The following is a 14,587-nucleotide window of genomic DNA, read 5'->3' as shown; positions in this document are numbered from 1 at the left end:
CCCTTATGTGGACCTTGGTCTTTGTGGAAACAAAAACATTATGCCTTTTGACATGCCCAAAGGCACACTCTGACAGCTGCTCCAGAAATATGTGCGAGTCTCATGCAGACCTTGGCCCACATCAGCCAGCCCTCTATGGATGTCTTGCAAACATTAGGCCATCTCAGATGCCATATCTTGAGGCAAGTGAACTGCACCCCTAGGATACAGGGTTCAGCCTCAGACTTTGATGTCTCAGTTGAAGGCTCAAGAACATAGATATCTAAGCACACAGCATAGTGACATGTAGCAACTGAATCCCACTCCTAGTCAGTGGAAACACCTTTAGGGTGCATTCATAGCACTCACATCATACATCTTTAGCCTGAGATAATCCATGTGTGGCTCTCTCTGTGGACTCTAAAGGGTAGACAAGCTCAGGCAGGGTCTCCTATACTATGGACAGCTAGAGCTCAATTCAGTTGCCCACATGTAAGTGTCCAGCCCTTTTGGGATGCCATGGGATATCCCAGACGTCCACACAGATGTGACACAGGGACTACAGGACCTGGACCCTCCCGGAGTGGCAGCAGGGGCCAGGTGGCTACCTGATCTCATTATCAGGCAGCACTAGATCCCTACATGCCAACAGCCCCTGTGTTTAGCCACTTGAATCCCAGCCCCAGGACCCGTAGTTGCCTTAAGGACTAGGACCAGCTGAGCAGGGCTTGTGAAGGCCTGAATCCAGCAGCTGGGCACTGCTTGGAGCACTTAGATGGGTCATGAAGACCTCCGGCCCCATGGATTCACCCCACAGCTCTCAAGTAATGGAATCGGATGACGGTTAGGCTTCTGGCTGTTCCTAATCTGGCCTGCTTCTAACATTCATCATTTGTAGCTCTGAGTAAGTTTATTATGATTTTATATACTGATGCAGAAATTAATTCTCTCCAAACTACAACATAATGAGCTCATACATGCAGGAAGGTGGCTTGCTCTCCTCCCCCCCCCCCGGAAAAGGATGAAGCGCTTTCCCTTTTGGAGCCCAGTGCTTCTCGCTAACCTCTCCTGGCTTGGGGACAGCTGGTGGTGTCTGCCTCTGAATGTTATGAAGGGCAGAGAAGACAAATGAACACACTTCTTAGAAACAGTAGAAATCTAGGAAAAGAACTGTGTTTATTTTGGGATGCAGTTAAGAATTTGGGGTAAACATGATGTATTTCTGTTTCTCAGTGGACACAGGACTGAACAGTTAAAATTGATCCTCGTGACTACTTACATGCCTCTTTTCACCTTAATTGCTTTCTTTCATCTGTTTTTATCCCCTTCTCTCTCTACTCTTGGCTACGTGCTAACTGAACTCCACAGAACAGCACAGCTTTTCAGCTGAAAGCAAACAAAAAGAGATATTCTTTTTTTCCTCTCAACCCATGGTCTCCAAAAGTGCCTGGCCCCATTTATGTTAATAAATAAAACGTGCCAAGGACTGTTCTCTGGCTGTGAAGCCAACTGGCAAAGCACATATCGCATCCCTACAGCTGAACTCTTACCACCAAACCAGTGTGACTGTCTGTATGCACACTACCTACCGGGAATGGTCCATTGCCCTTGCCATCTTCTGACCCCTTCCTGAACATTGTTGGGAGACTGTTATGTGGTCTGGGCCAAACCTATACCAGGAGCATGCTAACAATTCACTGATGTGGATGATCATCATGTCCCTGTACTTGTGCCTGGTAGCTTACTGGCCCTGAACAGATGTAGGCCAGGAGGCTGTGGGGAGCTGGTCCACAGCTAGTTCATGCTAAACATGCAGTGTTTTCAGTTAAGAAGTACTGCAAAACTTGTGGTACCCACTGGTCTAGCACTACACAGCCAAAGTATAACAAGCCATTGGACAGAACAAAACAGTCTTACTGTGCTTTAAAAAAATCTAAAAACTCCTATGATTGCTCCAGGGTCTTAGTACATTCAGTTATTTACCAGCTCACCCTACGTTCTTCACCTCACTCTGGGGCAAAAAAAACCCAAACCCACCATCCTCAGCACCACTCCCTGCATCTTCTGGGTCAACTCTGGCTGGACGCAGCACAGGCTTGGAGCACGACTTGCACCTCATCCTTCTGAAGGAGGCGAAGCAGTGTTGACTCAGCTCATGTTGTATCCCCTCCCACAAGAGGAGAAAGCTGCACCTCTGGCAGCTTTCTCTCCTGCCTTCAGGCCAGCTGCCTCTGGTCAGTAAGGCTCACCAACCTCTGCCAACTGCCATAGCAGCTCTGTACCTGTCTCCCAGTGGTGGCCTGTAGTGGATGCTTATAGGAAGCTAAAAGAAAAAGGGCTCCATCTTCTGATGAGCCCCCATTGGTTCTTGTGGCAGGCAGCCATTTGGGGACTTGCTAGGCTGCAAATGACACCTGAATCCCTGTATTTAACAGCAGCTGATGTTCCTAACCCCTCATTTATACTCTTCTACAACATCCTGTGGCATTTGAATCTTCTCTGGTGTGTAAAAACACTTCCTATTTCTGGCTTATCTTGCCACCTAATAGCTTTACTGGGGCAACCAAAACTTTGTGTGATTAGGAGTTACCACTAATATCCATCCACAATCCTTTCCATATCACTGAGCTTCACAGACCTCTTATTTCCTCCCCTTTCTTTCTCCTTTCCATCTGATGAGTCCTAATCTACTTATCTCCATATTACGAGTAAGGTGGGCCAAGGTGTGTAAACTTTTCTGCCAAATCCTGTGTGTCTCAGATGCTTCCTTTGGCTTCCCCAATGCCCCTGTTGCTGCTTTATCTGGCCTAACATGGGGGCTGTGTTCACCTTCATGACTACTGTAGTGCAGCTCTAATCCGACATTGGCATTCCTGGTCAGCAGATGGAGTCCAAAGAACAACCAGAGAAAGCCTGAGATCTGAGAACAGGCCTGAGAACTAGGCCCAGACTAAGTCGTCCCAGAAACAAGTCTGTGAGTTAGGATCCAACTTCTTTGCCTCATTTCAAACCCCCAGGAGCCAAGATCTACCACTGCAGAGTTTGTACTGAGTAGCAGCTTATGCTTTTCTGATGGAGTAAGAAGGGTGCCATTTTGTACTGTACCTGAAGAGGTAACGGGTAGGATGGATACGTAGAAATAGTTGCTGCAGAAGGACAGAACCCAGTGTATGTCAGGATCTGCTGGGCAGGATTGTACAGGATCTGAGGAGGAGGTGCAGCACTGAAAGCAATTTGGGACAGAGGTACCTGTTGAGCACAGAAGACAACAATATATCAGCACAGCGCAGAGGGGGCTAGAGCAGGAACTGGTCCTAACATAAGCAACTAGGCAGTTTAAAAACCTTCTATTTTCCAACACAATACTGGTACTACAAAAAAACAAGGAGCAGACAGAATGAGAGGAGAGTGTATCTGGAGTGAATTTTCTGACCAGAAATACACAGCTATTTTAATCTTCTTCCCTTGGAAAAAGACTGCTGGTGCTTCCCTAGCACCAGTTACAGAAGCACTGGCAGGACTCCAGACCCGAGACACCCTGAAGAGCACAGCATACAGCTTTGACCACCTCTTCTTATTCACTCCAGCACCAAACACCCAGTTCTTCACAATTTCCTGCAGACTCTTTCCAATAGCAACTACCTGATGCCCTCATGTCTTTTCTCTCTGCTTTCCTACACAGATCTACAAGGATCTCCCTTTCCAGACCACTTGCTCTTCTTTCACAGCTCCCTCTCACTTGTGAAATGGAGTTTGCTGCTGGCTGTCCAATACCACCCCCCACGTGCATATCTCATTCCTACTGCATAAAATCCTTCATCATATCCCATGGCTTTATTGGCATGTCCCTTAACTGCAATGTCAGATGAGGTTTGCAGGAAGAAGTGATGGCTCATATTAAACCAGATAATACAACTGGGGGAGAAAAAAAAAAGAGCAAAAGCTAAATGCGAAGGAGGGCTTGTGTTAAACACTAAAACCCTGTGCTATATAACCATTTGTGAAGGACAGTAGAGCTCTGTGAAAGATTTTCACGTCCCTCTGCTTTGCAGAGCGAGACAAATCCAGTGGTTTCTTTTCTCTCCTTTGTTTTCACTAGCAGATTCCTCTACATGAGAGCATGGAATTTTCTTTTTACTGAAATAATAAAATATGGTGGTTGCCAGACAAATGCTGAAAGCAGCAGCCAGGATTTTTTTTTTTTTTTTTTTTTTGGCATTTCCTTTCAGATTTATCAGTGAGAGACATAAACCACTGCATCCTCTGGAGATAGCGTGAGATCTCTCTGTGATTGAGAAAGAGGTATATTAATTGTGTTTTTACATGGAAAACGTCATCTAGGTCACTGATGCACCACATGAGGTTACCTGACAATCTAGGCCTTAGCTCTCTGGAGAAACTTAGCGCCCCAGGAGCTGGCGCAGAGAAAGGCTGGGGTCAAAAGCAGAGAGCCTATTTCATGGGAGAAGGCAAGTCTCTCATCTTCACGGTATCCTACTCAAAACACCTCCTTTCTACCCTCCCTGCTGGGTGGATATGGTGGGACAAACGGAGAGACACTGCCTTTCAGACAGGAGTAGCAAGAAGCAGCTAATGAGCTTGCCTCAGACCCAGAGGTTTGGGGCCAGTGACACGGCCCACCCTGGCCGGGGCTGGGCCCGCACCCAGAGCGTGCCCTTCCTCGGAGGAGGGAGGCCCTGGCACGATCAGATCCTTCTGGCTATGGACGTAAACGTGGCAAGAAACACTTGCTTTGCCCAGCGTGAAACACAGATGCCTGTTCTGCATCTGTCACCAACTTTCTGGTGTGGGTCCCTTTGGATGCTGCTGTCCTTCTCCCAGGAACCTGTCTCAGTCCTCTTACGTTCTCTCCATCCGTAGCAGCAACGCTCTCCAATTGCTAAGGATGAACATCACAACAGTCCTAGAAGACAGTTTTGGGGAGTCATCCACCCCAAATCCACTAATCAAGCCACCTTATTATCAGGCTATCTGGTCTCAGCCTAGAGCCAGCAACGATTTGCAGGTATTGAAGCTGGTTAGATGCTCTTATCAAGTAGTCCAGTAATGACACTACGTTAAATTAGTCACTTAAAATACAAGGGTAGGTGGAGACATTTTAAACTGAAACACCACCCAAGTCAAATTGATAAGGAGCTGTGACTGGCCAGGGAGCGCTGCCAGCGCCATGCGGGCACCTCGGGTCAGGGAGCGTGGGGAAACCAGGCGGTGGCTGGAGGGGCTGCCTGGCCGCCCCCCACCCGGCCACGCAAGCTGCTGCTCGCTGTGTGCTGGGCTGTGCGGCTGCAGAGCAAGGCAGGCCAGCTCGCCGATCTGACACAGAGCTGCCAAAGCGTTTATTTCTGAGCTACAACTACTTTTAACGTCAGACTGCACCTTTAGTTGCACGAGTGCTAAGACATGAACACATGGCAAGTAGCTCAGTAATTAGGGGTTCTGCTTGTTTTCCTTTTTAGAGCAGGGTGAGGGAAGAGGAGAGGGAGTAAGGGAATGGTATTTAATCTGTTCAGATTCCCTTGAAGACTTCAAGAAGGAGACTAATTGAAAAAAAAAAAAGCCAGCAACCCCCCCCCCAGGACCATCAGTAGTTCTGATTAATGCAATCCTAAACTCAGGGCAGGCAGATTCCTTGGCAAGGTGTGTCAGGAAAACATCTAAAAGTCATCAGATGAATACTGGGGCAGGGAAGGGAGTTTCTAGATTAACTCTTAGTACCAGCAAGTGAAGTTTTCGATGCATCTCTTTACCTCTGTCTTCTGTAAGAAATAATCACAGTGTTTCACCATTTTGGATACTCCAAGTACATACTTCTATTTACATTATATCTTAATCTGCTTTTTGTTAAGGGTGACTTTAAGGTAACTGCCTAGCTGGCATCCTATATCCAAGCACACTGTAGATCTGAAAAGGAGGGTACCGTCATAACCACTGCAGCTCCCCCAGCACCCAGCAGATCACAGAGGATGGCCCCACAGGTGACATAGGGGCCACTGAGAGCTGATACCTTGGGCGTCAGGAGAGGGTGAAATGTTTCCCACTGAGCCAGCACAGCCCTCTGGCAGGCAGCAAAACCACGGGGAGTGTGCCAGGGTCTGCAGGGAATTTGTCACAAGAAAGAAAACCCGCAACAACCAAAACAACACTTCTTTTTTTTTCTGTCCAGGAAATGTGATGGGTTTAGAGGCAACGGCACTGTTTTGCAAACTCTCCCCTTTGTAACATGTTTTGGCTGCCAGCATTCCCCAGAGATAAACATGATGTTTTTTGTTTGACTCCTCAGCCTGGCCCTGTGTTTTCTGGAAGTCAACCTCGGAGCAATGCCCTGAGGCGTTTCAGCGGGCTTTGCAACTCTCCCTGCAAAATGCCAGTGAGCATTTCTGTACGAAGGTGACATCCTGAAAGAAAGAAAATTGTTCTCCCACACATTTTGAAGGTTTTTTTCTTATTTCAGTCCCATGCCCCTTTCTCTCCCTCTTCTGCTTGATGTTTTCTTGGCCCTCGTCTTCCCGCAAGAGTCACTCCTTGCGTAACGAAAGTGAGCAGCAGATTAGCAAACCAGCTCTGGTACGTCACTCAAAAAGACCCTGAAAAAGCACAGGCAGGAGCAAGGAGTGGTCATTGCATTTTGGATTGCTGCTTTAGTAACACTTTCACAAGCATAGCATGGCTCCTGTGCTGAGGTAACTGACACAAACTCATCTTTCCGTTAAGCTAGTGAGGGTTTTTTCCTGCTCCCGCTGCAGAGGAGACATTAAACAGCTTATTCAGATCAGGTTTTTAGCTGGACCCCCGACAGACTCACTCCAGCGGAGCCCAGGGGGAAGCTGCATGTCCACTGCTGCTGCGATTTCCTTGCACGGCTTTATGCCGCCCAGTCAGAAGACTCAGACCTTGACCCAGGCTCTGCCTCCCAGCAAGGGAAACATGCCAGGTCATGGAGACCCCAGTTTTCCCAGGAACGTCTCCTCGGCTTGGCATCCCTCGCGAGCAGTGCAGTGATGGCCCCCGCACAGCACAGAGGTGTGCCTGGGTTGGAGCTCGCCCTGCTACAAAGCATCAGCCCAAATCCCACTTAAGCCCTGGTTTGTGCAAGATGATTAGGTGGGCTCAGGCTGGCTCTCTGCACCCTTCCCCACCTCAGGGGAGCACTAGCAATTCCCACAGCTGCCCTTGGTGGAGGAACTCGCGCCCATCTGCTAGGCAGGGGAAAATACTTAGCAGCACTGGAAAGCTGCAGTGTTCTACCAAGGACTTACTGTAGATGATGCCTGCCTTCCCCTCCTCATGTAGCTGCTCTTTCCCTCGTTTCCCACTGTGGTTGTTTCTGCTCCCCTTCTGCCACTGCTCCTCTCACAGGGAGGGGATGAATTAAGCTGGGAAAGCTGCTTCCACTCCCTCCTGTCAGGCAGCCGCAACTCTTCACTGGCTGGCTGCAATTTGTTATCAACTCCTTGCAAGAGTCCCCTCTCATAAAGGACAGCTCAGCTGCACATTTCTTACATGCGAAGGTTCAGTGTGCTTTTGCCTTAAGCTAGAGAGAGGAATATTTCTAGCAAACATTTTGCAACCCTTAACAAAAGGTGAATTTCAAATAATTCATATGGCCCTGCTCTGTCACGTGGTTTTAAGCACCCGATACATGTTGTAGATAGCCTGGACATGCTTGCTAAGGGACGCTGGGTGGTCCAAGCAGGGCCTGGATGGCCTCCAGTCTGACTGGGTCCTTGGCTCACTGGCTGCCAGCTCTGAGCAGCCCCTTCCCTCTAGTCTGCCCCCCGGTGTACACCTCACCTGTCTCTCTTGCTTTCTCTTCCCTGCTCCATCCCTCTCTCCTTTCCTTTCACCTGTCTTTCTATTTAGTTTTCTCCTCTGGAATAGTCACCAGAAACATCGATCTAAAATGACCTGTGCTGCTATCACACCTCCCTTCGGCTCCTGCATTTCACCTCCATCCCCATGCCTCTGCCCATTTAGTTTGGAAGCTCTTTGGGCTGGGACCATCTCCCCTTCTGAGCGCCTAGTAAATCATGAGCCACTTGGTTGGTCTTTAGGCACTGCTGTAGCAAACATGACCACTGACAGTGACAATCCCAGGAACAGCTACTTCACCCTTTTAACATGTCAGAAAATCTAGGCAGATGAGGCACTGTATTACAGAATCCCTCCTAGCACACAGCCTCTTCTGAATGCAGTGGTGCACATCAGCACAACGTGGTGGTGTGGCACAGTGAGCAGTTAGAGGGTGGCATTCCTTAGTGAAACAAAAGAGGAGGTTAATGTGACCTGAATACAACTGTTTAAATAAAAACTTGACTGGTACTTCAGAGTTAATCCCCATTATTGGGAAAAGAACTACATAAGGTTAAATAGTCACACCTAGGACTTGAGTTTTACGTCTTAGCTACAAACTAGCATCCTCGAACGCTGTGCTGGCCCACATGTTCAGTGCTGAATTAGAAGAAACAAAAGATGCCACTAAGTGAATCGCCAGCATCTGTTCACACCGACGCCTGTTTTTTCCCTTCCATTCATGTATTTGACCAGGCTTGACCTACTTAGCTGTGAGCAGCTGGCAACAGCTTAGCCTAAAGATACGACTCCAGACTCTCAGATCACACAGGAAACATGTTTAAAGTGCCTCCTTCGTACACTTATGCTTCCGTGGTTTTAACCCACTTGGTAACACCAACAAGCACAGAAGTCCTCACAGAAGGCAAAAGACTGAGCCTTACCATGTCTTTAAATGCCCCAAGAATGGCTGCCGTAATAATCCCCAGAAACAACCCGATGATGTTGAGCACTGTGGAGGACCACAGCAGCCTATACAGGTGAACCACGTCCTGACAGCTGCTCACGCCGACAAATTCGTAGTAGCTGGCAGACTGCTCTGAACTGAAAGGGAATGCAGACAATATCACTGCTGTGGGAATGGTTTTGCACGTAATACAGAGCACCAGAGGATCTGAATCCTTCCTGCTTACTTTTCTCTTTGGCAAAAAGTACTTCATCCATGCTCCCACCAAACACTGCTCAGATGAACTGGAGAAAGCTCTACTGTAGACAAAAATTGGCTCTGCTAATGCCAGCAGTAAACATGTGGTCCAACTAATACCAACCCTAGTTTGGCTGATCGGTGTTGTGCACCAGCAGGGACTCTTTTTTGGTTTTGCTGAGGGTATCTGAATACAGGCATAGTCCTGGCATTTGGATGCTGCCCTTGTCATTCAGCTACCAGCTAAAGCATGCTTAGCACTGGTTTTTTTCCCAGCTCACATGGAAATCTGCTCGCATCTCTAACGCTGGGGAAGGCTAGTTGCTTAAGCATTAATTCAACCACAGGAACGGAGATTTTGCCAGCTGGCTACATTTGTTTATGGTGTCTGCGGTTCCAAATTAACAGATGCAACACAGTACAGTATAAAGTTGTACCTTTACACTAGGGATTGTACCATCCAGAAATCTTTGTTTGTTTATATTTCTACACTGCACTGGTTATTGTAAATCAGGCATGTTGTGAAGTCAATCCTCATTGTCTTGCCGGCAGTCAGAAATAACCTACTGCAAAATTTTAAACCAGTTTCCTGCAGTTCTTTCCAGTACCTGCCTTGATGCTAGCTCACTAATGAGCTCCTAGAGCAGCTACTTGAGTTGGAAAGACGTTTTAAATGCCAAGTCTGTTTTTGCATTGTTAGGAAATTGCCATCAGCTTATGGTGGAAACCAGAAGTGAGCAGTTTGTGTTCACTCTTCTGTTCCTCCATCCCCAGCACATGGGGCAGAAGTGGGGATGGTGGTTAGGGAAAGCTCTGCAGAGGAAGATATTAGCATGGAGAAACTCACAACATTTCTGGGAATAACCAAGCCAAGTACAGTAATTCCTGGAAATGTCCATCATTTGTTGTGGGGCACAGTTCTGGCACTGCAGATCCGCTACTGTTGAGTTCACTTGGGCCCTATCATGAGCCCAAACATTGCTTAACTAAATAAACTTACAGCTGCAGCTGCCAGGAGGCTGAGGAAATCTGAGTTGCAATCCTGCCTGTGTACCAGTCTGTTGCATGGCTGACACCAAGTCACTTCGTGTGACTGTGTCTCCTACTTCTCTGTAGCCGTCCTATGAACTGGAATTGCCAAGTCTGTAGAGCAGCAAGACTGCTTCTTTACTCTGGATTTGTCCATGCCAGTGCCATAAAATCTTGCTGTCCACTGTGGATTGCTGACAATGGCACTCACTTTGTGTCTCTTGTGTGCATGAGAAATACGCATGCATTGATGACTTCCCTCTAGTCCCAAATTTCATTTTGCTTCTCTAGTTGAGCCAGCATCTCGGCAAGAGCTACTCTTTTATGCAGAAGCCTTGTGTAGAAACCTCATTGTGCCAGTCTCATTCCCCTGCACCTAAAATGTTCATGTCTGGCAGCACGCTAGCCAAGGCTTGCAGAGAACTGGGGTTATTCAGGGCTGCTGGCATGTGAAAAGGAGGCAAAACCAAACTAAAACAGGAGACGTAGGAAGGAAGAAAGATGAGAAATACATAGAAGGAAAGAAAGAAGGGTGAACTGTAGAGGGTTGCAGAGGTTGCATGAGAGTGCATGGTAAGATGATACTGAGGTGTGCAGAGGGTGAGTCGGGCAGATCTGCTCTGGGAAATTCTCCCCAGTTTCTTGTATGTGGCAAGACATGATGCTGCTTGCAGTTGAAATCTCTATGTGCCAGGTGGCCAGTCAGTTGTGTGAGTTCATTTCATCTGTCTTCCACATTATAAAACCTTGGACTTTGCTGTGATTTAGTTTTCCTGACCACCTTTTTTACTGCTGTTAAATCGCTGCATGGCAACCTTGTGCTAACTAACCTTCAGCTGATCTTCGTAAGCATGTCCAGACATTTCCTCTCTTATCTTCTGACATCTCATGCTTTGATAATGATGAAGTCAAATGGACAGCTTCAGAAGACACTCACAAGACCCTCTGTATCTATCCTATGACAATTTAGCAAAATCCCATGTCTACAGAGGCTGTTGCTAACAAAAAAGCTCTGCATATGCCTACAACATGATCTTTGCTCATGGACACCTATGTTCCTATTCATTTTGTTTCCCCCAGTTTGGTAGGAAAACAAAAGAATTCATTAAATCTAATGGGAAAATTGCATTGCAAGATCAACAGTAAATCTTGACAGGGCTATGACTGAGTGGTCGATTTTGATTACACAGCAAAGAGCTTATGGACGTATTTAAAGAAAAGAAACTGAAATAATGCCAACACTAATACGCAACCCCTGACCCCTTCTCTGCTGGCATCAGGACTTCAATCGCAGAGGAACTGGATTGCTCAGCATACAAGCCCCTTGTGTTGCTTCTCCAGGCCTAAGGGCACCCCCGCCCTATCATTTAAGAGCAGGGACAAACAACCAAGGACTTCTCGGAGGCCATTGACTGCACACAGGTACTTACTTCTCACAGTTGTACAGGTCACAGCAATAGCATGTGTTACTCTTTACTTTCAGCTGGCACTTGCTGTTTAAGGTATAACATGTCACCTGCCAAAAAAGAAGAGACTGACTTTTATTCTCAGTGTTTCAGTGTCGTGTGAATCATCCTACTGACCACAAAGAAGCAGCTACTGCAGTATCAGGTTTTATTACCTGTTGTGCAGAAAGATCCAGAGATTCCAAAATCCATGACTGTAGGGCAGAAGGACATCCCTGAGCTCCCAGGAGTTTCATTTGGGACATCAGCCCCTGAGACTCGGGGCATTTGCACTATGGAGCCCAGAGCCCCCAGCACCGACCTGCAGCCAGGGCTGCCAGAGTTTTCAAGCACTTTGCTGCACTGCCTGGTGCTATTTTGCTGAGACCCAGAGTCTGCAGCTGCGAGATACGGATCCCTACGGCTGTGACGCAGGGACTATGGGTCTTGAGATATACACCACAGCAAGCCACTGAAGTGGATAAGAATACCACTCCATTATAGTGGGGAAATGGGCAAAGAAGCCAATTTATCTGAAGAGCTTCCAATAAATGGGAGCTGTCTCCTTTCAGTAACACCCTCCTGAAGAAGGAAATAATTAGGAACAACAAGAAGAAGAACGATCTCCAAACCCACAAACAAAACTGCTCAGAAAAGATCCAAGCACTCCAGTGTATAAGTACCATTTACTGCAGGCTCTTGAATAGAAAACTGAAAAGGTTTATTTGTGTGAGCAGGAATTGCAGGGACAGACAGATGTTAGAACAATAAAGGTAGGCACACGTAAGCCACTCTCCATCCAGACAAGAAATCATTTTAATGACTCCTTAAGTGTGGTAAGCATTAATCACTTCTATTTGGCACTACAGCCAATTGAAATATTTTATATGTAAGGCCTTTTTTTCCTGAGATTTTTAGCTTATTGACTTTGAAATCCTGGAGAACTGTCAGGTTTTAAAAGCTAGCAGGTCAGAAAATGCATTCTTTCTATAGTTTTTATTTTGATAGAAAAAAATGTACTGTAACCACTGAGAAGTATTTTGTTCGCAAAATGCAAATAAAATGTATTATTGAACGGAAAATTCCTCATAATGAAAAAGTAGAAGCGTGCTTAGGAACACACGCTTGCTTTTGAAAAGCTTCTGTCAGACAGTTCTGCTTAGCCATGAATGTGTTAGTCTGTGGGACAGTCTCCACAGGAGATATTAAACCAGATGTTCCTCAGGTCCTGAGTTCTGGATCTGTGCATCCTTTTTAGTGTGAAAACTGCCACTGTTGATGAGTCTGTACTCCTCATGTGTTTGTTCCCAGCAAAAAAGAAAGCCTTAAACACACAGACTCAGCGCCAGACAAAGTTGATCTTGCAGCTGGTCTCAGACTTGCCACACTTGTCCTTAGCAGGATTTGCTTGAGCAGTGGAAGTTGGGTGACAAAGCTGAAGTAAAAAGGAAGTTAAAATGATGCCTTGGGATTGCTTTGCTGCTCAGGACAAGGCTGTACCTGTGGCTAGTGTCTCATACAAATCAGCTCTTCTAACCCAAAATGGAAGTTAGGTTATAAAAGGACAGTCTCAGTCTAGGTTGCAGTCTGGAAATGGAGCTCACAGCTTGATACAGACACATCCCACTTGTCACAAGAATATCTCACTCTGAGACAGGACCTCATTTCACCAACCTTGTTCTGTTGTGTCTGAACTTACTGGAATTTCACATAAGGGCTTTGTTGGCCTGAAGTCACATTCAGCTGCAGCCATCCTCAGCCTGAGCTGCAATTTACTGCAGAAGAGGAGCACACTAACATCGACGACTGCGTTGGCTTAATCAAGATCCAGCTCAGAAGTGACTGAAACATCACACCTGGCTACTTCTCAAAGCAGTTTGAAAACCGATCCTGGAGCGGAGTGTGCCCACGCATCCGCTACCACACCCATTTTGTTGGGATGCCCTAGTGCTTTTGCACTGACTGGAACTTGAAGACTTTGGTTTTGACCCCCTGTATGCAGTCAAAATGGCTAGGACCTGCATAGTTAAAAACACCCTTTTCCCATTACACATGCATGATTGGGATCGGAGGGCTTCGTAAGATGGAGTGGGCTGCTAAAAAGGTGGTTTGTTCTGATGCATGGCTTTGTGGACCACTGCTGATAGGAAATAAAAGCAGTTTTCACCTCGCCAAGCATCAATAAGGCCAGTTTGCCCCTTTTTACTGTAGAAGGCTGGAAGTACGAAAGAGAGAGATCGGCAAGATCTTAAACATGTTTTTAGCTGCTTCTAGGCTACAAGACATATTATATTATTGGCCAAGGGAGTTACTGTAGTTGTCTATTTTTATTACTGCATTTTTAAAACGTGCAAAGAGCAAGACACTCCTTTTTAGGAGAACAGTGAATAAACCAAAATAAACTAATTACTGTGTGGTGTGAGCAAGGGTGGTGGAAACAGGCCATTTGTGGGTATTCTGCATGTCAAGACCTATTATTTCACTTCAGTGACATTTAGCTTTTTCATGTTCTGGATGTTTGTGCCTGTCTATCCCCTCAGCACCAATTGAAAAGATGTTCTCACCTCATGGTAATCGCAAGAAAATCAAATTCTTTCTGCTTTGAGCAAAGAGAAGAACCGAAACAGGCAAACTACATGAGCTGGAGACCACTCACAGGCTAGAGATGGCAATCAAAAGGAAACTTGCACTCAGTAAACAATCTGCCTTCCTAGTTAGCTGTTCACCTGGCATGCAGAGCATGTCCCCTGCTCACTAGCTGGCTAACTTTGGAAAAGCAAAAGCCAAGTCCAAATGCCACAGATCATTAACTCTGAATTAGCACATGCTGACTCTAGATCAGTGGACAACCAGACAAGAATGTTACTACAAACTAACTACACTTTTAAAAGATATGGGGGTTTTGCCAGAATAGAGCAAGGAGCTCTGGGTGGCCCAACTTTAGACATTCCCAGAATCTGCAGAGCTGGGGAAACCTGTCTGGCCAGAAGCCAGAGGCTGGGGTCACCTGCAGGGAGTTGTGATCAGCGTAATGCCAGCTACACACTTATTACAGGAATCAGAAGCATTTCTCAGGCCATGTCTGTGTCTGAGTGTCCCTTCTTTAGAAGAGGATGGAGTA

General features: G+C 46.6%; 1 protein-coding gene across 1 annotated transcript in view; it reads right to left on the bottom strand.

Annotated features, from left to right (window-relative positions):
* Nucleotides 1–14,587, bottom strand: part of TMEM255B (transmembrane protein 255B) — a 75,483-nt gene that overhangs the window by 2,879 nt on the left and 58,017 nt on the right. The window contains exons 6-8 of the mRNA XM_050911159.1: nucleotides 11,452–11,537; nucleotides 8,733–8,892; nucleotides 3,085–3,228 (exon numbers count right to left, since the gene is read on the bottom strand). Coding sequence (XP_050767116.1) covers nucleotides 3,085–3,228; nucleotides 8,733–8,892; nucleotides 11,452–11,537 — 390 coding nt within the window. The remainder of the gene's footprint in view (nucleotides 1–3,084; nucleotides 3,229–8,732; nucleotides 8,893–11,451; nucleotides 11,538–14,587) is intronic.

This window comes from Gymnogyps californianus, chromosome 1 (genome assembly GCF_018139145.2).
Source record: "Gymnogyps californianus isolate 813 chromosome 1, ASM1813914v2, whole genome shotgun sequence".
Lineage (NCBI taxonomy): Eukaryota > Metazoa > Chordata > Aves > Accipitriformes > Cathartidae > Gymnogyps > Gymnogyps californianus.
Note: the sequence above shows the minus strand (reverse complement) of the source record. Positions and strands in the feature narration are given on the sequence as shown.